Consider the following 22,557-nt stretch of genomic DNA (forward strand, 5'->3'; position numbering starts at 1 on the left):
AACATACAAACAAACAGCAGGATATTAACCCTTCAATCAAGGTCGACAACTAGTTAATAAAGACTATTACTTGACAAAATAACTTCAGGTTAACTAGCAGTTGATGAACAAAGAAAACATGGACTAAATCAAATTAGAACTTTCATTTTCAATTTTACATTCTTCAGAGTAAGCTAATAAAGGACAGTCTCCGTTTTCAGCTTCCTTATTTTTCTTGCCTACTTTCCTATAAGAGCATCTCCGACAAGCCTTACCATGAGTATACAGAAGACAGTTAAGATCAAATTTCAGTTCGGGTGGAATCCGCTGATTGAGATGGAGATATGTGGTCTTGACATCGGCAACACCAGGTACCCAACCCATTCTCTTAGCTATTTGGAAAATCTGTAGCAGCACCTCTTTAGCGTTATCTTAGCTTAGCTATTAAAAAAGAAGAAGCAAAAGGCATATAAATGAAGTACTCACATGTGTGTCCACAGGGAAATCGTCGTGTTGTAAATTAAACAGCAGGACACATGACACCTGCCAAAAATTTCAGATAATTGTATTACAATCTACAATTTGAGATTCCAAGAGTAAAATTAGCAACATAACCAATTAATTAGTACCGTAGTATATGTTATTTAGAACGTGTTTGGTTTATAACTTATAAGCTCGTGAGAAGTGTTTGGAAAAACAAGATCCTAAAGAGCTGTGTAAATCAGCTGCAACAACTTATAAACGCCTAAACAGATAAACTCTTGAATCATCTTTTACCACATGAGAGCTTATAAGTTGTCTAAATTAAGCTTACCAACACACCCTCTTAATTTAACCATGTGATGTGACTATATCTTATTCATTACACATCATTCATTCCCTGTATAATAGATTTTTGCATCATGATGGTCTTTTAAACATACAAACCACTTGATAGTAAGTCGAGTACCAGCATAAATAAACATGCAAAATGATATTCTGGGAATACATGAACAGGTTTGAATGTGGCTTTAATGAAGTTAACAAAGGCACATTTGTTGCTTGGTTAACATAAGCAAATCTTATCAAGAAGTATATAATTCAATAAGACTTGACACATATCATGGATCTATATCAATTATCAAATGAAGGTGGAGTGAAGGACATTGTTTCTAGAAGGATGGTCACAACTTTCTACAATCAACACCTAATGCGGTCATATGTTCCGTACGTGCATCTAAATCATGTAATATGGAAAAGGAAATACTTACGGTTTTGGGACCAATTCCTTTCAAAAGAGAAAGCTCTTTCTTGACCTCCTCGACGGACATCTCTCGCAAATACTCCATGCACAATTTCCCTCTTTTCTCAAGCAACACACTCAACAAGTTCTTTATACATGAAGACTTTGTTGGAGCAAGACCTCCACATCTTATTGCATCCTCGACATGTTTGGACTCCGCCTCAAGAACCTAAAACATAAGCAGGCAAAATGCACTGAGAAAAACAGTAGCAATAAGTGGAACGAACCAGCAGATACAAACACACAAGGAAAAAAGGTACAAACACATCTAAAAAAGTGCCTTAACTAGTGAAGTCCTTCTAATACATAGCCACAAAAAAACTGCATTTCTGCTAATGGATATTCTAAATTTTAAAGCAGTGTGTCTATTGAATTCATTAAAATAGAATCCCATGAATAAAAGTTCAAAGCTTCAAAAAGAGAATGGATGAAATAAATCCCCTAGAATCAAAAGGTGCAGATAAATTCATTCATATTATCATAGCAGCACAAGCCAATTAAATCAAAATCAAGAACATAACTGAAACTTCTGAATCCAAACCAGAAACTTCATCATCACAAATTGTTGAAATTGAGACAAAAGCTGAATACAAAAATATAACATACATGTTGCCAAGTGGGGAAAGCTTTCCTGAGTGAAGCAAAAGCCCTATCAGAATTAAGCTCAGTGGTGTTTTGAGACAGTATGGTTTTCACTAAACCATCCAAAACACTCTCAATTCCATCCTTTTCTCCCTCATCTTCCAAAGGCTTGGCCTTTTTGAGTTGGGATTTTGCTTCCAATCTTTGATTGCGATATTTCAAGAATTCTGGGGGGAATCCGTGGAGGGACAAGAGCTCATCTCTTACCGACAAGCATTCTTCATGGGTCGGCCGAGAATGATCCGGAAATGGACTCTTTCCGGCGCCGCCGCTACTGTTCACGGTTGTTTTGGGTGATTCGGCGGAGGATTGCTTTCTTTTACGCATACTGTCGAACAGAAAATAGTCTACTTTTGTGTGAGAATTTGAATAAAAATTTACTGCTACTATTTCGTCAAATTAATGAAAAAAATCAGTAATTCTTAGTATATGCCCCTCAAATTTAAAAATAAGTCAACAAAAATTATGAATTTTAACATTAATTGTTATTAAGTGCGTTGTTATTTGTTAAATACTTAAATTGATGAACAGTGTGAATATGAAAATTTAGATGAAGATATTAATTCAATTTCAGCTTACATTAAATACGATTTTACCAAATCAAAGCACGTGAAATAATTGTAAATAATGTTAAATTTTATAGCTTTTTAAGTAATCTATATATAGTGTCTCCTGTTGAATTTATTAACGAAACTATGATTAAAATAAGTAACTAGATTCTCACTGGTATCAAATCATTGATAGACTAAATTAAAATACGTAACGATGTTGTGTAACTCGTTTTTAGTCTAACTTAAAACTATGTTATGTAAGTCGTTTTTAATTTTTTCCATTTTCTATTCCCCATTTTGACGATTTTTTTCTTAAACAAACCTTTTGCAATAATTTTTGTTCGTTTATTTTTCTAATTTCAGTCTCTACCAATCTTCTAATAGAGCTGAGTTGTTGATCGACTAAGCGATAGAAAAGTTATTATTAATTACATTGACATATATGATATGAAAAACAAGTTGACTTGAAAAGTCTGATACAAGTTTTATATTTCTATTAATTTATTAATAAAAAATAATATAGAATTAAGAGGTCTAACATAGAAATCCATATCACGAATCAGTTACAAACTAGCTATTAAATAAAATATGGTTTGTCGGTTTTTTTTGTTAGTATAATCGTTTACTAGTTGTATTAAAAATTCTACAATACTACGAGGGAAATGATGAGTGGTCACGCATTCATATTAGTATATTGGAGTAATATTTATTTCATTCTAATCAATTTGTTTTTTCTTTACTAGGCACCAAATTAAGTGCAAGTGTCATTATACTATTCAAGAAATGTGGATGACTTTTTAAGAAACCAATAAGCTAGTATAAAATTATTGGACATGAAGAATAAGAATTACAAGCAAAAAATAGGTAGATTTCGTCACAATTTTGAATATAAAATCATTCTCGGCTTATATCAAAGTATATTTGAAATTTATTCTCCCTTTGGCAGTTTGATCATAGTTTTCACCACGTATATATAATACTCCATATAATAGTAAATGTTAGATTCAATTGTTGTAGATATATTGTACTCCACTTAATTGTAAATGTTGGAATATGTGTGAATCATGCTTATTTTTGTATAAATAAACTCATGATGATGATGACTAAATGTAAAATATTTTAATTTTAAAAGTTGAATAATTTATGGACATGCTAAAATGACATAATAAGCATTTTTATAAGGGACATAAGATTAAAGAGTATGTATATAACTGCAAGTTTGAACCGATATCTGTTAACCTAAGAATTTAGTATCGTAAAAATCTTCTTTTTTTTTTATCTTACTGATGAATGCGCTTCTTGTATTGAATTGTAAAAATTCAATGTAAATACTAATCAAATATCTCATTGAATTTTTACTATTTTTGATAAAAAAAAAAACTTCGTATATTATCGAATTCCAAATCATTGTTAACACGTTACTTATGACAACATATTCTTTAAATAATTTTCTTTCATCATTTTGCTATTGATTTAAAAAAACATATTCTTTAAATAATTCTTACTTTCTATATATACATACATATTTCCTTATTCTACTTCCATAATTCAATTTTCCCAATTATGGCTTTCCAACTATTTTCAATCTCCATGATCATCTCGATTTTCCTTCTTCTTCCGTCATCCATTTCGACCGGCCTAGTCGCCAGACCCGGATGTCCGAACCGGTGTGGGAAGTTACCCATCCCATATCCATTCGGAATCGGGTCGGATTGCTCCCTCGACCCGTCTTTCAACATTAGCTGCATAACTTCCACTTCCACGGATCCTCCAAAAGCGTACATCACTTTGCGGCGAATGGGAGCTTGGTGGGGAGCAGCTGCGCCTCGCTTTGCGGCGAGAGGAATCACACCGGCGGCGTTGGGTATTGCCCGGATAACGGGTTTTGGTCGGTGCTCGGTAATGGCTGTTGCCGTGCTCCCGTTACCGGAGGTAATCGTTAATTTTATATTTGGGCAAATTGTCTGAAAAACCATACAATTTTGTTCGTTTTAAAATCAATCTACAAAGCATGGATTTTTACAATTTTCTAATTTTTCCATGACCAAAATTTTGATTTCGTATTTGTAATATGCTGTAGTTGATTTGAAGCACACACGTGTTTTAAAATTGATGACATAGGTGAGTTATCTACAAAGTGACACTTTAAGAAAAATGATAAAATTCACGTGTGTTGTTGCCCTAGTTGATTTTTTCAAATATTACATTAGATACAACTTTACCCAAATTGATAAACGAGATAAATATATAAGTGAATTAATTAAAACATACAAATGGAAATTACTGACTCTAGTGTAGAAAAACTTGTTCTACATCGGCCGTGTAACTTTTACACATGATACGAGATTTATAGACTAAATGAACTTTTTCTTGCAGGCAGCAGTTTCCTAAGAGCACAATTAACTGACCTAAGTGGAGCATTGGTACGAGGTAGGGTTTTCCCCATGCAGCTACGCCTTTATCCAGGAGATGAGATTAGGAAGTAGAAATCAATCGGTATTTTCGTATAACTTGGAGTTTCTAGAGAATAACTCAAAGTCATTCTCCGATGAGTGTATGGAGACGACAATGGCACCGGTGGTGCGTCTGGATTGGCGGATTGGGAATAAGAATTGCAGTCAGCAGATACCCAATGATCCTAGTTATGCATGCATGTAAGATAGGAGTATTTGTGGTGATATGTATGAAGTTGATGGATACTCTTGCAGCTGCTTTCAAGGATACAAGGGCAATGCCTACCTCCCCGGAGGATGCCAAGGTATACTATTACATACCATGATTATACTCATTCAAATTATCGGAAAAACATGAATTTTGGATTTATTTTCAGTTGTCCCACAATGGTTTTTTGGTGAAATTTTATTTGATACGGCAGTCGGAAAATCATACGTAGGCGCCATCGTTGGTAAATAAGATGGAAAATGAAAAGCATCAAAATTATACCTATACAGAAGTGATTCAAACTTCATTTTTTTCCGATATTGTTGAATAAATCCAAACTTCATGATTCTTCACAAAAAAATTCAATTGTTCCAAATTATAGTCATTAATCACAATAAGAATGTATAATTAGGATAGGTTCACCCTAAAATTAACCTTCTTTCTTCTTCATCATCCATCAGCATATTCCATACCAGTTGCTAAACCTGGATGCTTGGATCAATGTGGGAATTTATCGATTCCATTTCCATTCGGAATTGGCTCAAATTGCTACATGGATCCATCGTTCGAGATCAGTTGCAATGTCTCCACGAATCCTCCCAAAGCGTACCTCTCCGCTCTCAACGCTGAAATCTACGACCTTAACCTAACCCAAATTAGGGTTTTGTACCCCAAATTAGCTTTCGCCTGCTACAATTTGTCAGAGAGCCGAAGCTTGATCATTGATTTGTCTGCAACTCAGTTCACACTGTCGACGCAGAACGTGCTCACCGCCCTCGGCTGCGACGACATGGCGGTAGCATACGGAAAATCCAAAAACACAAGGAGCTTTGTAGGCGGCAGCTGCGCCGCCTTGTGCACGGTGCACCCGCTCCACTGAGATTAAAAAATATCCAGTGCATTTCATATATGTGGATGTCTCACTAACATAATCGACTATTAAGTACATGTTCTCGTAACAGCACGAGCATGCTTTTCACTATTCATGTGGATATGGCCTCACTTTTATCCATATTTTATTTTATGCTCTTAACTAATTAAGACACAACACACATTACAATACTCTTCCCCAAGAGCACGTTCTTAACTTTTTTATGGATTTCACTATTCTACTTATTCAATATAAAAACTACAATTACTCTTAACATTTCATTAATAATAAATCTTCATTAAAATTTTTGAAAATGACATTACAAATCCTAAAAAAATTAAAACTTACATAATTTAGAAGGGATATAGATACCTAATATCATAGAACTTTCAAAAAGTTGGGTTTTCCCATGAACTTTGAAATTGGCAAATAATATCACGAACTTTACCCGAGTTTGTTATTTCCTACCAATGAAAAAATTCCGGCAAATAATATCATGATACAATTTTTTGAGAGCTTCAAGTTTTTCAATCTTTGAGAATAGTTTTTCTTGAAGCACACCCTCCAAAATTGTTATTCAATCTATTAATATAGTTGGAATTTTTTCATTGGTGAGAAATAACAAACTCAGAGTAAAGTTCGTGATATTATTTGTCAATTTCAAAGTTCGTGGGAAAAACCCAACTTCTTTAAAGTTCCATGATATTAGATGTCAATATCCCAATTTAAAATTGCATAATTTAAATCCTAAAAATTAAAGACGAATGAGGGTATTTATAGATGATTTGGATGAACCAGGGTTAAAACATAAATACAAATGTTTGAAAAAAGGTCATGTTTTGGGAAATAGTTTTAAACAATAAATTAATCGGATAAAAAAAACGATGCTCACTCGCCATGGCATGCAGGGATAACTTACCTGGAAGCAAATTTGACAGACTTAAGTGGGAAATGGCAACGTAAGAAGCTGTTCCCTTGCAGCTACGCTTTCATCGCAGAGAAAACTTCATATCTTTCTTACCCGTTTCGATATCTTAGTACTTCAACTGCACCATTCATAGAGGAAGATTTCATTCTGCCTGTGTTGGTGTTGGATTGGAGGATTGGGAAAGAGAGTTGCAATGTTGCAAAAACAAGAGGTGATGCTTTTGGTTGTAAGGCCAACTCTAGGTGTGTTGATTTTGATGGAAATGTTGGAGGCTTACCTCGGACAGGGATGCCAAGGTTAGTACTCTCCCCTTTCTTTTGCTTCAAAACTTATTAGGAGTAAGATTTTAACTAGATTAGTTTCCGCTCATTACACATTCGAGTTATCCAACCAATTTCTTAAAACCCGTGTAAAAACAAACTGATGCTCCAAGGTTGGGACAAATGGAGTTAATCTTATCATATACTAGTATATATGGCTATATGCTATTCATTGTCACTCCTCTTTGGTTGATAAAATGAGAAATAAGAAAAATGGAAAAAAATAGTAGTAATAAAATAATATCACATCAATACTTTCTATTTTTTGAAATTATAATTATGAATTGTTTATTCGTGTAATTTGATTTGGACAAGCCTTTATAACTCGTTCTATTTCTGAAATTGTAATGAGTTTGCATATAACTTGATTACTTAATTTTCCAATCTTGATACACTAAAACATACTACAAGGCATGCATATTGAACTAATGAATCCATGGTGGAGTTCTTTTAATGCTTAACTTCAGGGAAGTTGAAAAAAATATTTTAAGATTACTAGCCGACTTTTTTATAATAATAATAATAATAATAATAATAATAATAATAATAATAATAATAATAAATAATGTTAGAATATGAGCCTATTTAAGATAATGGACTCTTACAGAGTATTTATACTTAAACAAGTGTGCAACTTTCCGTGTAGAATTATATAGATAATGATAAGTAATGCAAAATGATGATTTTCTTGTGATGCTATTGGGCCTAGTAGATATTGATGAATGTGGTGATGATAAAACAAATCCATGCAATTCAATTTCAAGTTGCACCAATGCTCCTGGTTCTGTTATGGTGATGGAAAGAAAGAGGGAAGTGGCTGTATTAAGCTCAAACAATCCAATACCAAGACCATAATCTTGACAGGTAACATTACAACCTTAAAATACATATTACAATCTATTATATGCATATCATCATTTATTACAAAAAATTCAATAAGGATGTTCTGATGAGAGTAAATTTTACATTTAGGTATGGGATCTGCATTAGGATTTCTACTAGTCCTCCTTATGGGCTTTGGGTTGTATAAGATGCTCAAAAAGAAAAAGGAAAAAATGGTTAAAGAGAAGTTCTTTAAGCGAAATGGTGGTCTTCTCCTACAACAGCAAACCATGAAGGTGCACTCGGAAAAACAAAAGTTTTCCCCTCACAAGAGCTGGAGGTTGCTACTGATTACTTTAATGAAAGTCGGATTCTCGGACGCGGAGGGCAAGGCACGGTCTATAAAGGAATGTTATCCGACGGAAAGATTGTGGCGGTCAAGAAATCAAAGTTGGTCGAGGAGAATCAACTTGAACAGTTTATCAATGAGGTGGTGATACTGTCGCAAATCAATCACAGAAATGTGGTCAAATTGTTGGGATGTTGCTTAGAGACTGAGGTTCCTCTGCTGGTTTACGAATTCATGCCAAATGGGACTCTTTTTGAGCTCATTCACGATCCAAATAATGAATTCCCTATCTCTTGGAGCATGCGTTTGAAGATCGCATCAGATATAGCGGGCGCACTGGCCTACTTACATTATGCATCCTCTATGTCTATCTATCATCGAGATATCAAGTCTAGTAACATCCTTCTAGATGAAAAATATGTTGTCAAGGTGTCGGATTTCAGAACTTCACGGACAGTTAATGCTGATCAGACTCATTTGACTACTCTGGTTAAAGGGACGTTCGGATATCTAGATCCAGAGTATTTTCAGTCGAATCAGTTCACTGAAAAAAGTGATGTTTATAGTTTTGGAGTAGTTATTGTTGAGCTCCTAACCGGGCAAAGGGCGATATGTATGGGGAAAACAGACGATGACAGAAGCCTAGCAACACGATTTCTTACATGCATGGAAGAAAAATGCCTAGACAAAATTTTAGACCCTCAAGTTTTAGAGCAAGGTAGGATGGAAGAGGTGCTTTTATTTGCGAAGCTTGCACAAAGGTGTTTGAATCTGAAAGGGAAAAGGAGACCAACAATGAAAGAAGTTTCAACAGAATTGGAAAGTTATAGGATATCCCAAATGTCTTGCTCCATTGTGAAAGAAGAATTTGAGGATGAGACAGTTTTTCATTTTCAGATATTGAATACACATGGAGAGCCGGTTACAAGAGTCCCTCTGCTTCGTCCTCAGATGCGCATCCATTAATGAACGCAGTAACTTAAAACTTCTCGTAAATCATTATTTGCTCTGTACTAGTGAACTCTGTTGTGTGGAGATATTTACATGTAAGTTGTCTCATGTTGATTATGTGAAGTAATAAGAGAATCAACTAAAATACTACTCCCCCCGTCCCAAAAGAATATGCACTTTGGGTTCTGTCATCGTCTGTTTTTCCCATACAGTTATGTTTTCTAAAGATCGACAATCTAGATATAGCCGAGTAAATAGAAATTCAGGCTGGTACTGATTTTGATCATACAGTTATGTTTTCTAATAATGAAACACCTAAAATACTACAAAGTTGTCTACCTATGTAATCACTCATTCGGCTCTTCAATTCGTGCATGTCCCTGTTTCTGCAGTCATCCAATTCTCTTATCGTATGTTCTGAATATCGTAGCATATCAAGCTACCACAAGTATCTGAATCAACTTCGGTAAAACTTAAAAAGGAATATGCTCCTAACTGTACTTAGTTTTTGTTTGGGAAACTGATTTCCGCGAAAGAATTTAACAATGCAATTAAATTACATAAATTTATAGGAAAGACAGAAAATGTACACATAAGAATAGTCTTCAAAGGGATATATATTATCTGATTAATATGAGAGACATTTCTCCAGTTCCAGATCAAGACTTATGCAGATAGTTTTATGAACTCAGTGCCAACAAATTCAACTTGCTACATCAAACAAAAATTGAACCATAAAATTTCTTCAAATTGCTATCTATTTATCCAACTGATGCAAATATTGCATAGGAAAATGCTATATAACTTACTGCAGAAAATGTACCTTCTCCAGTTGCGAGCATCCACAACTGCCGGCCACTCCATTCACTTATTTGACATCTTCAAGAAATCACGAGCACGTAAAATAGTGTATTTGGCTTGATTGTACATTGCAGAAGCTGCAAATCAATTATCATTCACTAACTCCTATGACCTCACCGGTTTCTGCAGCACAGCTGACAAGTAAACTTCAGAGTTTCCTGCACCATTGACCTTCTCTCCCACAACCCACTTCAACTTCTTGTAACCAAATCGTTCAATCAACCGCGTGAGAGCCTTTCTCTTATCCTCACTGGAGCAATAATAGTTGTCTAACCAGAACAGCCCCCCTGCCCTCACCACACGATCAATATCAAACATCAGAAACTCCAGCTTCTCCGGCCGACTCCCCACATCTAATCCATTAGCTACATGAACTAAATCAAACACATTGTCATAAAATGGGAACCTAGAGTCCAAGCTAATATACAAGGGGAAAAGCCCCCTAGCAGCAATGAACTCATTAAATGGGGCATCCACGTTTAACGTGGCAGTCACCACAGTCAGATTCCTCTCAGCCATTCTAGCAGCAAAAGTCCCTGAACCACCACCAAGATCGAAACTTGTCCTAACCCCACCGCTACTCATAGCCAACACATCATCAATGTGGAAATCATTCTTACTTCTAGGCTTCACATACCTCTGTGTCTCATAACCATGAGTTATATCAAAACAACCAGCACAATCCCTGTTCAATTTCTTACTATTCAAACAAGTAAGATTCTTGCAACCGATACCACTCCAACTAAGTGACTTCTCACTAACATTATTCCAAAGGGAAATAGGAAACGGCTGCAAACCCACCTTAGGGATTGTCTTAGCAAAGCATCTCCTCCTCGGCAAAGGCTCACACCCTTGAAGAATTAACTTCTGGCCAAGGCTCCAGTCGTCGGGGCAGAGCCCATTGACTTTGTAACTCATGAATTGAGACAGCAAATCGGTGGATTTCTCGCAAGAATGGCCCACAGATGCCACCATCTCGGTGATCCCAGTTCTCGAATCTTTCCCCAGCGGCAGCTGGTGGCGGGTGAGGAACTCTTTGAGCTCTTTCGCGATGTTGGGTTTCGAAAGATCGATGCTTTCGTAGCCCAAGAGATCTTTCTCCATCTGGGCCAGCTTCTTCTGCGAGGACTCGATCTCCCTGAGAATTAGGCTCACTTTCTCTGAGATCAGAGAGATATTCTTGGGGTAGTGGTGATGGTGGAGAGAGGTGGGGTGGTATGTGAAAGCGTAGAGAGCGAATAGATTTGTGGTGATGACTGAGAAAAGCATGAGGAGATTTACTGCGGAGGAGCAAACGGATGCCCTCTTGAATCTTGCAGTCCCATCACCAATTTTCAGAGAAACTGAACCCATTCTGCCTTCGCTGTAAATCGTGAAGGAGAGGTGGGAATGGGGGTAGAGAGAGAAAGAGGGGCAGCAGGTTCAGTGAAGTGAGAGCAAGTGGAGAAGAAGGGATTAAAGAAAGTAAACATTAAATTTAAATTTTTAACTAATGTCCTAAATTGTGTATTACTTGTCGGTGGTTAAGGTTTTACTAATCACTTTTTTTCAGATCAGTTTTGTATGCAAAAAGTCCAAAATTTTATTAAAAACTAATCTAATCCAGATTGTTCCAAAATCCTAATCTTAAAATCATAAATCCAAACTATGAAATCCGATCTGATCCAAAATCTGAAATTATATAAAAAATCTGAAAACTCAATATCAAAAATTCAAAATTCAATACCAAATTCTAAAAATCTAATACCCAAATACCATTACAATTGTTCAAAACAAAGATTTTATATTATAAAACATTTTTTACTTATATAATGTAAATATATATTTCAGATTACTTTGAATTTTAAAATATTCAATTGATCTGATTTGAACATCTGAATTTTTCAAAAAATCTGATCCAAATCGATATCCAGAAAATCCAAATCAAACTTTGACTTTTGATTTAATTCGAATCAAATTTTCAGATATCGGATATTTTGCTCACTCCTACTCACAGGGGTGACAACGTTTTATTCTCAAATTGGAAATACCGAGTGTAGTCCAACTTCAAAATACTACTAGCAAATTAAGAGCTGAAATATAACAGAATAGATTGGTGGAAAATAAATACAATTTGACAAAATAGATTTCAAAACTTTTGAACAATCTGCCTCCGAAGCTGCAGACATCACAACTAATACAAAATAATCAATCAAAGATCACTTTGTGGTTTCCTATCTCATTATTTCCATGAGCAAAGACAGCACTTAGCTCCCCTACAAAAATGGTGTCTACACTTTCTACAAAATGGATCAATGCTGTTGCCATTCCTACCAATAGTCACCACAAGAACACACCCCCTTCTTGAAATGGTGTAAGCATATGGAATCATATACATATATTTCACACCCATATTTACTCGAAACCAACTTAGCAAACCTGTGGCAGTCATCACACATTCTCAGATTCTTCACCACCCTAATACTTTGCTGACCACATTTGATGACAGCATAAGCTAAAGCTAGCTTTTCACTATGGATTCCTCTGTTCTCCTCCTCTTGGATGCTAACCATTTCTTGATGCTTTGATTCCTTCGTGTTCGCTTCGATGCTTTCTATCCAAGAACGCAGACATGTACCGTCAAGCTGGGAGAAGTCACCGCTGACAAAAGCATGCACTGCATTTTCCCCTTCGATCCAACTACACCCGATAGGTCCAGCAGGGAGTTTTCTTGCTTGGGGCCGTTTCATCTTTGAAGACTTATATGACAAGCCGCGTAGCTGTAAAACCATCCTTTGTGTGGAAGCATTATCTGGTTCGAGTTCAAGCAGCCTTTCCCCTGCTTCGATTGCCAACCTAATGTTCCCCTGCCTACGACAAGCGGTTAGCACAGCAGACCAGATAGAGACGCCGAGATCTATGGGTAGATCTCTGATGAACTCAAATGCTTCATCAAGCTTCCCTGAACGACCGTACAAATTCACCATTGCAACATAATGGTCTACAGTTGGTAAGATATGGTATTCTTCGATCATCAGGGAGAAAACACGCTTACCTTCATCGACATTCTTAGCTAGACCATAGGCAGAGATTATACTAGCAAATGTGCTTTTGTTTGGTTTATACCCTAGTTTCCTCATCCGTTCGAAAAGCTCAATCGCCTTGCTTGAAAATCCATGTAACACATAGCTAGTTGCTAATGTGTTCCAAGTGATGATATCCATGGATGGCATTGCATCAAAAATGGATTTTGAGTACGCTATGCTCCCGCACTTTGCATATGTGTCGATCAGAGAATTCGCAACTGAAACCTCTAACTCCAAATTGCTGCGAAGGACACAGCAGTGGATCTCTTTCAGCTTCCTCATAGCGATCAAATCTGCACACGCAGGTAAGATGCTCAAGACTGTGATTGCATTCGGTTTGACACCATAGAATTGCATTTTTCTGAAGACCCTCAATGCTTTATCCTTCTGCCCATGATGCAAGAACCCTGCAATGAGAGCATTCCACGAGGCAGTGTCTCGCTTGACACCCCCATTCGTCTCCATCATGTAGAAAAGATCCGTAGCCTGATCCTCGTCTCCATTTTGAATGTACCCCGAGATCATTACATTCCATGTGACCACATTTGGCAAGACACCTGACTCCTGCATATGTTTAAAGAGGTCATCTGCAATCCCACAATATCCAGCTTGGCAATAGCCTGCAATCATCGAGTTCCAAGTATAGACATCTTTCTCCGAGATCATATCAAAAACCTGTCTTGCAGCATCAAGCTTCCCACACTTGGAATACATATCAACAAGTGAATTCCCCACAAGCACATCTTCACCATAGCCAAGCTTTATGGCAACCAGATGAACTTCCCTCCCTTTCGTAATATCCTTCTCGAGGGAACAAGACAAGATAGCGCTCATAAGCGTTATACCATTTGGTTCAACCCCAGCAAGGAACATCTCCCGGAACAAGCTCAATGCCTCAAACCTCTGATTATTTTGTGCGAAACCCAAAATTGCACTAGTCCATGTACACACATCAGGTCTCACTCCACGAATCTCCATCTCCGTCATCAACTTCCTTGCAACATCACACTTCCCCAACTGACTATAGCTCGAGATCAACACATTCCAAGTGATAACATCCGGCTCTAGACCTTTCTCCTGCATAGACTCGAACAATCTCCGCGCCTCAGCTACATTCCCAGCATGACAGTAACCCGTAATCAGCGTATTCCAAGATACCCTGTCCCTCCCCACCATCCCATGAAAAAACTTCTCCGCAGAGCTCAAACGCCCACATTTCGCATAAACAGAGAGAATCGAGTTGTTCACGCGAAGGTCGCCACTCAATCCTCGCTTGATCACCATCCCATGAATCAACTCCCCAGTCTCCACATCCCCACAGTTCCCACAAGCCTGCAAAATCTTGGGCAACATGTAATCATCAGGAACCACGTCACCATCCGCCATCATCCAATAAAACAGTGCCACGACATCGCCCCACTTCTTCTCCCTCGAGAAAGCGCCAATCAGAGCCGACCAAGCGTACAAATTCCTCTCGCGCATTTCGTCGAACACCTTGAATGCGCCATCCAAGGAGCCGCATTTCGCGAACATACCGACTAATTTGGTCTCGAGGAAGGGGTCGGGTTCGTGCATCCATTTCTTGGCGCGGGAGTGGATCTTGTGGCATAAATCGAGTGAATTGGAGCCGACGCATGACTCAATCAGGTGGGAGAGGGTGCTGTGTTTTACCGTGGAGCTGCAGGAGTCCAAGGCGGAGATGGCCTCGCTCAAGCGGCCGAGTTTGCATAGCCGCTTTAAGTAGGCGTCGTTTATGAGCTTAGGCGAAGTGTTCCTCGATTGAATTTCAGGTTTTGGTGGGATTTCTGCTATTTTTGAGGGAGTAATGGTTTTGCAGGGAAGAATTAAGCTTTCCATAGGGTGGATAGGGCAATCCAATGACTCTGTTTCGCCAGTTTTTCTCCAAAATTTGTGGTCTGATATTGGAAGAAGATTTTGAGCCACAACACCAGGTGTTATCCTTCAACTATTTTATTTTTTTTTATTTTATTTTATATATCTATCACAAATTCATATACTAATTATGTTTAAATTTATAAAATATCTATATATCTTTTATAAGTTGATAAAATATGCTTTTTGATCGAGAAATTACTGAAATAAGTATAGTTCACGTGAGGTTTTCGGGATATAGATGGTTTAATAAAAAAGAGAATTATTTTCCAAAAGACACATTACACATTAATTTCTTAACTAATGCAACATGCTCATTATACTCTTCTATAGGAAACTTCATAAATATATTTAACATAGAAGTTTGAAAGGAAATTATGCCCTTATAATTTGAAAGTTGAAATCCACTTTGACCTACAACAACTCAAGTTTTGTAATATATATACTAGTATCATTCAACATGTAAGAATTATGCAATGAACCTAAACCTGTACCTAATCTATATGAAATGTGCAACTAATAATATAATATAATATGTTTAATATAGTGCCAAAAACTAGAGTTCAACTTGCAACTTTTCTTTGAAGCCCCAAATAGGAAAAGTTGACAAATTCCAAATGTTAAGTACGGTAACCCTAAATAATCATTATATAATGGCGGAGCCAAACATTTCACGTTCGTTGTTTAAAGACATTTCACACTAAATTCACTCCCACCAACATTTCTATGTTGAGATCGAAAAAATTCATTCACATAAAATCAACAAATCACGCAAATATACAACAGAAATAAAAGGAAATAACAAAAATAGAGAAATGATTAATTAGCTATAAAATTAAAGCTTTGACAAAAAGATTTACTAATTCTAAAATTTAACCTAATTAATATTTTACTAATTTAACATAAAATTACTAAGTGATCCTAGAAAATTACAAATCTACCTGGGAATGCCACTTGTATACGCACATAGAAGCAACGAGGGGCTCAAGCCCTAACCGAACTAATTATTTTGTTATTCATATGACATCATCGAATTTTTGATATTTTGTTTAATCAGTATTATTGTGCAAACGTTATACCATTGCAACGAAAACTAGTAGAATTATTGTCTCGAATTTTCAAAATTAAAATTTAGAATACGTACGTACCCACTCGCAAAACGAATTTATGCTTCCGGCCAAGTGTATATATATATATAGGGGAGTGATCAAGATATAACTAATCTTAAGTGTATAACTAGAGAACAAATCTCAGCCACACATCTTAATGGAACAAATATTATTTATTTTAATAATACAAAATAGGCCAAGGGTATTTTTGGAAAATACATTATGAAATTCAAAATCACGTTTCATTTCCTTCCAGATTTCCTTCCAGATTTTCAAATCTCCTTCCAAATCTCCCTCGTAATCTTAAGTCTCGAAATTCCCCAATAGCTCGAAACCACAGCGCCACCTTTCTCGGCCTTCTCCTCCGGCGACTCGCTGTTCTTCACCGATGAAGGCGGCGACGATGTAGGCTCCGCCGCCGAGCTCATCATCCGCCTCCACCATATCAACGCCGCACTCATTCATTGATATTATGACGAGGCACAGCCCTTGAGTTTTGAGGACCTTTGTTACCCCTTCTTCATCCTTGGCTTTCTCTCCTGCCTGCGTTCAAATATGGACTACATTGTTCAATAACACCAAACCATGATATGACAAAAAAGTTTGGCACTAACTAATTATTTTACACAACATAATCGAATTAATTAGTCGTACCTGCATCGATGGAGATCCATATTTCAAGTATGGCGTGCTTAATGACTAAAATTAAATCACGGATTCATAATTAATTCTGATAATTTTCTTATGAACTTAAAATTGAATCACTAGTGAAACATACATTGACTTGATCATGGAGAAACTTGATGTACTCGATAGCTTCGTGGAGCACGGATGCAGTGTCAGTCTGAAAATGCAATTTATCACAAAGCTTATTTAGTATTCATGAACTGATTTTTTTTGTATAAAAGAATCAAATTTATTTAAAAATTGACATTTCCGAAAGGTGAAACCAACTGCTGTAGGGCGGTGATTCTGTCCCCAAGTTTTTCTTTTCGGACCTGTTGAAGAGAAATCTACTCAGATTTTACTTCACTCTTGTTCACAAAACACATCACTCTTACTCAGATTTTACTTCACTCTTGTTCACGAAACACATCACTCTTACTCAGATTTTACTTCACTCTTGTTCACAAAACACATCACTCTTACTCAGGTTTTACTTCACTCTTGTTCACAAAACACATCACTCTTACTCAGGTTTTACTTCACTCTTGTTCATAAAACACATCACTCTTACTCAGGTTTTACTTCACTCTTACTCAGATTTTACTTCACTCTTGTTCACAAAACACATCACTCTTACTCAGATTTTACTTCACTCTTGTTCACAAAACACATCACTCTTACTCAGATTTTACTTCACTCTTGTTCACAAAACACATCACTCTTACTCAGATTTTACTTCACTCTTGTTTACAAAACACATCACTCTTACTCAGATTTTACTTCACTCTTATTCACAAAACACATCACTCTTACTCAGATTTTACTTCACTCTTGTTTACAAAACACATCACTCTTACTCAGATTTTACTTCACTCTTATTCACAAAACACATCACTCGTAGCATGACTTTACTTCACTCTTGTTTACAAAACACATCACTCTTATTGTGATTTTACTTCACTCTTGTTTACAAAACACATCACTCTTAGCATGATTTTACTTCACTCTTGTTTACAAAACACATCACTCTTGCTTCAATTTTGAATGGTGACAACGGTTTTTTGTTACAACCTTAATTCAATATTATGGTTTCATAATCCTCAACAAAATCTAACAACAAATCAACATTCTGACCCCTTCTGCTCTCTTATTTTCCTGAAAAATGACATACAAATATATGATGTGAGCATACACAAATATTCAAAACATGATTTAAACAACTATCACAATACGATAAGATTCACAATAACATTGATCTTCTAAAGAAAGCTACGCATCGCTCTTCAGTGTTGTTAACTTTTTCACTACTGATTGGCTGCTGTCTCGATCGAGTTCTTCTCGCGCTGCAGCCGCTGAATCATCGCCATCGCTTCTCCGCCGCCGTGGCAGAGGCTGCCCTCTCTCTCGCTCCATCTCCGCGAGAGCCACATCCGCTTTCCGCCGCTCCATCTTCACCAATTTCCTTAATGCCGACACCTCTGAATCGCAATTTCGCCTCCTCCAATACAGAGGCATGCTTTCCATTTGATTTTCGCTTCAATTTCGCATCAATGACCTTGGAAACCAGAGAGAAGACAAGGTTTTGAAGCCGAAGGAAGTCAGCAAAAAGATAAGCTTTTACAAAATTACCATAATACCCCCGCCTTGTTATTATGGAGTAAATTTATGATTGAGGGAACTAATTTCTCCTTAAATTAGAAAATTACATGTTTTGATACTAGCCCTTGATTTTCTTGATCTTGTGGCTATGATTTGTTCTCTAGTTATTTGGTTAAGGAGTGTTTTCCATAGATCATGACCCTATATATATATATATATATATATATATATAGGGAGATGATCAAAATAAGTATGTGTTTAAATCCAGAAATGCAGACCAAATCTTGGCCCTAGGATTAGATGATCTAATGGTCAATAATTAACCAAAAACACGGAAGGTCATAATTAAACAATTTTAGGTCATATTATAATATTTGGGTTTAATGTCATGCTAAGATCGTTTTAGGTCATGCTTTGTTAGCATGACCTAAAAATTACCTAATTATGACCTAAAAGTGCCCTAATTATGATATTGTTCTGCGTTTCTGTATTTAAATCTAGTTTTGCATAGATCAAAACCCTATATATATATATATATATATATATATATATATATATATGCATCCATTGTCCCACACTCAATACACATTCAAAAATACACTTAACAAATACACATCATACAACCAACCATAAAATTTGATCTCACTCCAATAATAAAAAAAATGGCAGAGGAGAAGAGAGCTGCGGCGGCGAAGCAGACGAGCATCCACGTGACCGCCCTCGACGGCATAGTAACGATGAACTCCCTCTTCACCATCACCATGTTCATCGGTCTCTCCATGACCGCGCCCGAGAAAGCCACAACGGTGCTTGTCGCCGTGTGCACGGCGAAGCCGGAGACGGTGAGGCAGCTCATCGTCTACGAAGTCCTCTCCTTCAGCTGCTTCCTCTTCTCATCCCTCCTCGCGCAGTCCCTCAAGCTTCAGATCAATCTCCGCAACAACATGAAGGATCCCAGCCAGGCCAGGATGAACGTCCGCCACCTCAAGTACTGCCTCACCGCCGCCGCGGCTGGGTCGGTAGTCGGGTGCGTGTTCTTGATGCTGTCGATTGTCGATTTTATTAGGGTTAAATTGGGGTCGTTGTCTTGTGGCGGGAAGCCGGTTACCTCGGTGGTGGTGCTCGTGGTCTTGGTGGGGTGCGGTCTCTTGGTTTACGCGGTTACGGCTTTTCTTGCGCTCGTGGTCGTGGAAGAGGAGGAGGAGGAGGTCATGCCTGAGGCTTAGCGGAATCGTAACAATTTCGTTTACGTTCACTACTAATAGTCTTATGTTCGAAATCCCGACCATAGGAAAAAGTAGTGTAATGTTTTTGTTGTTTTTTTACTGAAATCAACGCAGTTTGACTCGGGGGTTTTTCTTTATGATGCGTTTTTAAATGTGCAAATGAGAGTGTGTGCATTAATTAACGGCTAGATTTTGCCAATCTAATCTTAAGATTACATTAATTAACGGCTAGATTTATTGGGTAGATATTAATATTTTAATTACTTATAATCTTAAAAGGTTAATTATGTAAATTGCATTATGTCGTTAGTTATAGTATTTCCTATAATTTTGCTCCGTCATCTAATGTTCCTTTTATATGATCATGACCTATATTTTCATTTATTATGACATATTAGAATAAATTAAATTTTTGTGGTATAAAACATAATCCCTGTTATGACTTGAATGTAATTATATTTTGACCCTATTTTACTATGTTTTTTATTATGACACATAACATTAATTAGTATGACCCAAAGATATGTCCATATTTTTGGGTAATTTTTTTTGTCGTGCTTGAATTGTAAAGGCGTTTTTAGTATGGTTATGCTATATAATCCATGTGTTATGACTTGAATGTAATTATATTTTGACCCTATTTACCATATTTTTTATTATGACACATAACATTAATTAGTATGACCCAAAGATATGTCTATATTTTTGGGTAATTTTTTTTTGTCGTGCTTGAATTGTAAAGGCGTTTTTAGTATGATTATGCCATATAATCCATGTGTTATGACTTGAATGTAATTATATTTTGACCCTATTTTACCATATTTTTTACTATGACACATAACATAAATTAGTATGACCCAAAGATATGTCTATATTTTTGGGTAATTTTTTTTTGTCGTGCTTGAATTGTAAAGGCGTTTTTAGTATGGTTATGCCATGAGTAAAAACGGAACGTCAGTTTATATTTTTTTAGTTCTCATATTACCCTTTTATGCCTCAATTCGTTATTATTATGACCTAACAAAATAGTTGACAAGACTAAATCGTGGCCGTTCATAATCAGATCCTCCGTTCCAGATTTGGTCTGTATTTTTGTACTTAAGGGCGTATTTTGATAGATTAAGACCCTAGGTATTTGATCAAAACAAGTATTGGCTTAAACCAAGAAATGCATACGGTTTTCTGTCCATTGGATTAGCCAATCTAATCTTAAGATTACATTAATTAACGGCTAGATTTATTGGGTAGATATTAATATTTTAATTACTTATAATCTTAAAAGGTTAATTATGTAAATTGCATTATGTCGTTAGTTATAGTATTTCCTATAATTTTGCTCCGTCATCTAATGTTCCTTTTATATGATCATGACCTATATTTTCATCTATTATGACATATTAGAATAAATTAAATTTTTGTTGTATAAAACATAATCCCTGTGTTATGACTTGAATGTAATTATATTTTGACCCTATTTTACCATGTTTTTTTTATTATGACACATAACATTAATTAGTATGACCCAAAGATATGTCTATATTTTTGGGTAATTTTTTTTATCGTGCTTGAATTGTAAAGGCGTTTTTAGTATGGTTATGCCATATAATCCCTGTGTTATGACTTGAATGTAATTATATTTTGACCCTATTTTACCATGTTTTTTATTATGACATATAACATTAATTAGTATGACCCAAAGATATGTCTATATTTTTGGGTAATTTTTTTTGTCGTGCTTGAATTGTAAACGCGTTTTTAGTATGGTTATGCCATATAATCCCTGTGTTATGACTTGAATGTAATTATATTTTGACCCTATTTTACCATATTTTTTTATTATGACACATAACATTAATTAGTATGACCCAAAGATATGTCTATATTTTTGGGTAATTTTTTTTTGTCGTGCTTGAATTGTAAAGGCGTTTTTAGTATGTTTATGCCATATAATCCATGTGTTATGACTTGAATGTAATTATATTTTGACCCTATTTTACCATATTTTTTATTATGACATATAACATAAATTAGTATGACCCAAAGATATGTATATTTTTGGGTAATTTTTTTTGTCGTGCTTGAATTGTAAAGGCGTTTTTAGTATGGTTATGCCATGAGTAAAAACGGAACGTCAGTTTATATTTTTGAGTAATGATCTCATGATTTCCGCGAAGAAAAAACGGAACGTCAGTTTATATTTTTTTAGTTCCCATATTACCCTTTTATGCCTCAATTCGTTATTATTATGACCTAACAAAATGGTTGACAAGACTAAATCGTGGCCGTTCATAATCAGATCCTCCGTTCAAGATTTGGTCTGTATTTTTGTACTTAAGGGCGTATTTTGATAGATTAAGACCGTATATATATATATATGTATATATATATAGGGGAGCGTTATTCTCCTTTTCACATCTTAGATCCTTTTTCCTTCTTAATATTACGCGTAAGATCTAAGGCATCAACAGATCAGATTTATTCTATAAAACTGGTTCCGTGTTGCATTATAGAAGGTGGTTGTCTGCATTACAGGGTTATTATTGACATTTGACGGAAAAGTAACTGCCACATTTTGGTATCTGCGAATAATGCACCACATGGTCACGAGTAATGCATATAATTGACTATATAATGCACAATATGTGAACTGCAATGCATACGAATAAGATGTACCATGTTATGATGTTTGGACACACGTTTCTTGTTTCCCCTAAGGGTTTAATAAGCTTAGGGGCTAGGGTATAGTACGTAGACACGTATGTAATCTTCACATGGTAACGAG

At 36.1% G+C, this 22,557-nt stretch overlaps 4 protein-coding genes and 1 pseudogene across 4 annotated transcripts; 2 read left to right on the forward strand and 3 right to left on the reverse strand.

Moving 5' to 3' along the window:
* Positions 1–24: 24 nt before the first annotated feature.
* On the reverse strand, positions 25–2,276 carry LOC121807306 (putative DNA glycosylase At3g47830). Its single transcript, XM_042207528.1, has 4 exons — positions 1,868–2,276; positions 1,230–1,430; positions 466–522; positions 25–384 (listed from the first exon to the last, which is right to left on the reverse strand). The coding sequence occupies exons 1-4, from the start codon at positions 2,228–2,230 to the stop codon at positions 124–126; spliced, it is 882 nt and encodes a 293-aa protein (XP_042063462.1). The 5' UTR covers positions 2,231–2,276; the 3' UTR covers positions 25–123.
* A 5,932-nt stretch (positions 2,277–8,208) lies between these two features.
* Positions 8,209–9,371, forward strand: LOC121757422 (annotated as a pseudogene).
* Positions 9,372–9,955: 584 nt separating this feature from the next.
* On the reverse strand, positions 9,956–11,679 carry LOC121793501 (probable methyltransferase At1g29790). Its single transcript, XM_042191519.1, has one exon. The coding sequence runs from the start codon at positions 11,568–11,570 to the stop codon at positions 10,323–10,325; it is 1,248 nt and encodes a 415-aa protein (XP_042047453.1). The 5' UTR covers positions 11,571–11,679; the 3' UTR covers positions 9,956–10,322.
* Positions 11,680–12,313: 634 nt separating this feature from the next.
* On the reverse strand, positions 12,314–15,226 carry LOC121807321 (pentatricopeptide repeat-containing protein At1g19720-like). Its single transcript, XM_042207547.1, has one exon. It carries the CDS (start codon positions 15,137–15,139, stop codon positions 12,527–12,529), a length of 2,613 nt encoding a protein of 870 aa, XP_042063481.1. The 5' UTR covers positions 15,140–15,226; the 3' UTR covers positions 12,314–12,526.
* A 3,985-nt stretch (positions 15,227–19,211) lies between these two features.
* LOC121757430 lies at positions 19,212–19,775 on the forward strand. The gene has a single exon (XM_042152980.1). It carries the CDS (start codon positions 19,212–19,214, stop codon positions 19,773–19,775), a length of 564 nt encoding a protein of 187 aa, XP_042008914.1.
* The last annotated feature ends 2,782 nt before the right edge of the window (positions 19,776–22,557 follow it).

This window comes from Salvia splendens, chromosome 1 (assembly GCF_004379255.2).
Source record: "Salvia splendens isolate huo1 chromosome 1, SspV2, whole genome shotgun sequence".
NCBI classification, from domain to species: Eukaryota; Viridiplantae; Streptophyta; class Magnoliopsida; order Lamiales; family Lamiaceae; genus Salvia; species Salvia splendens.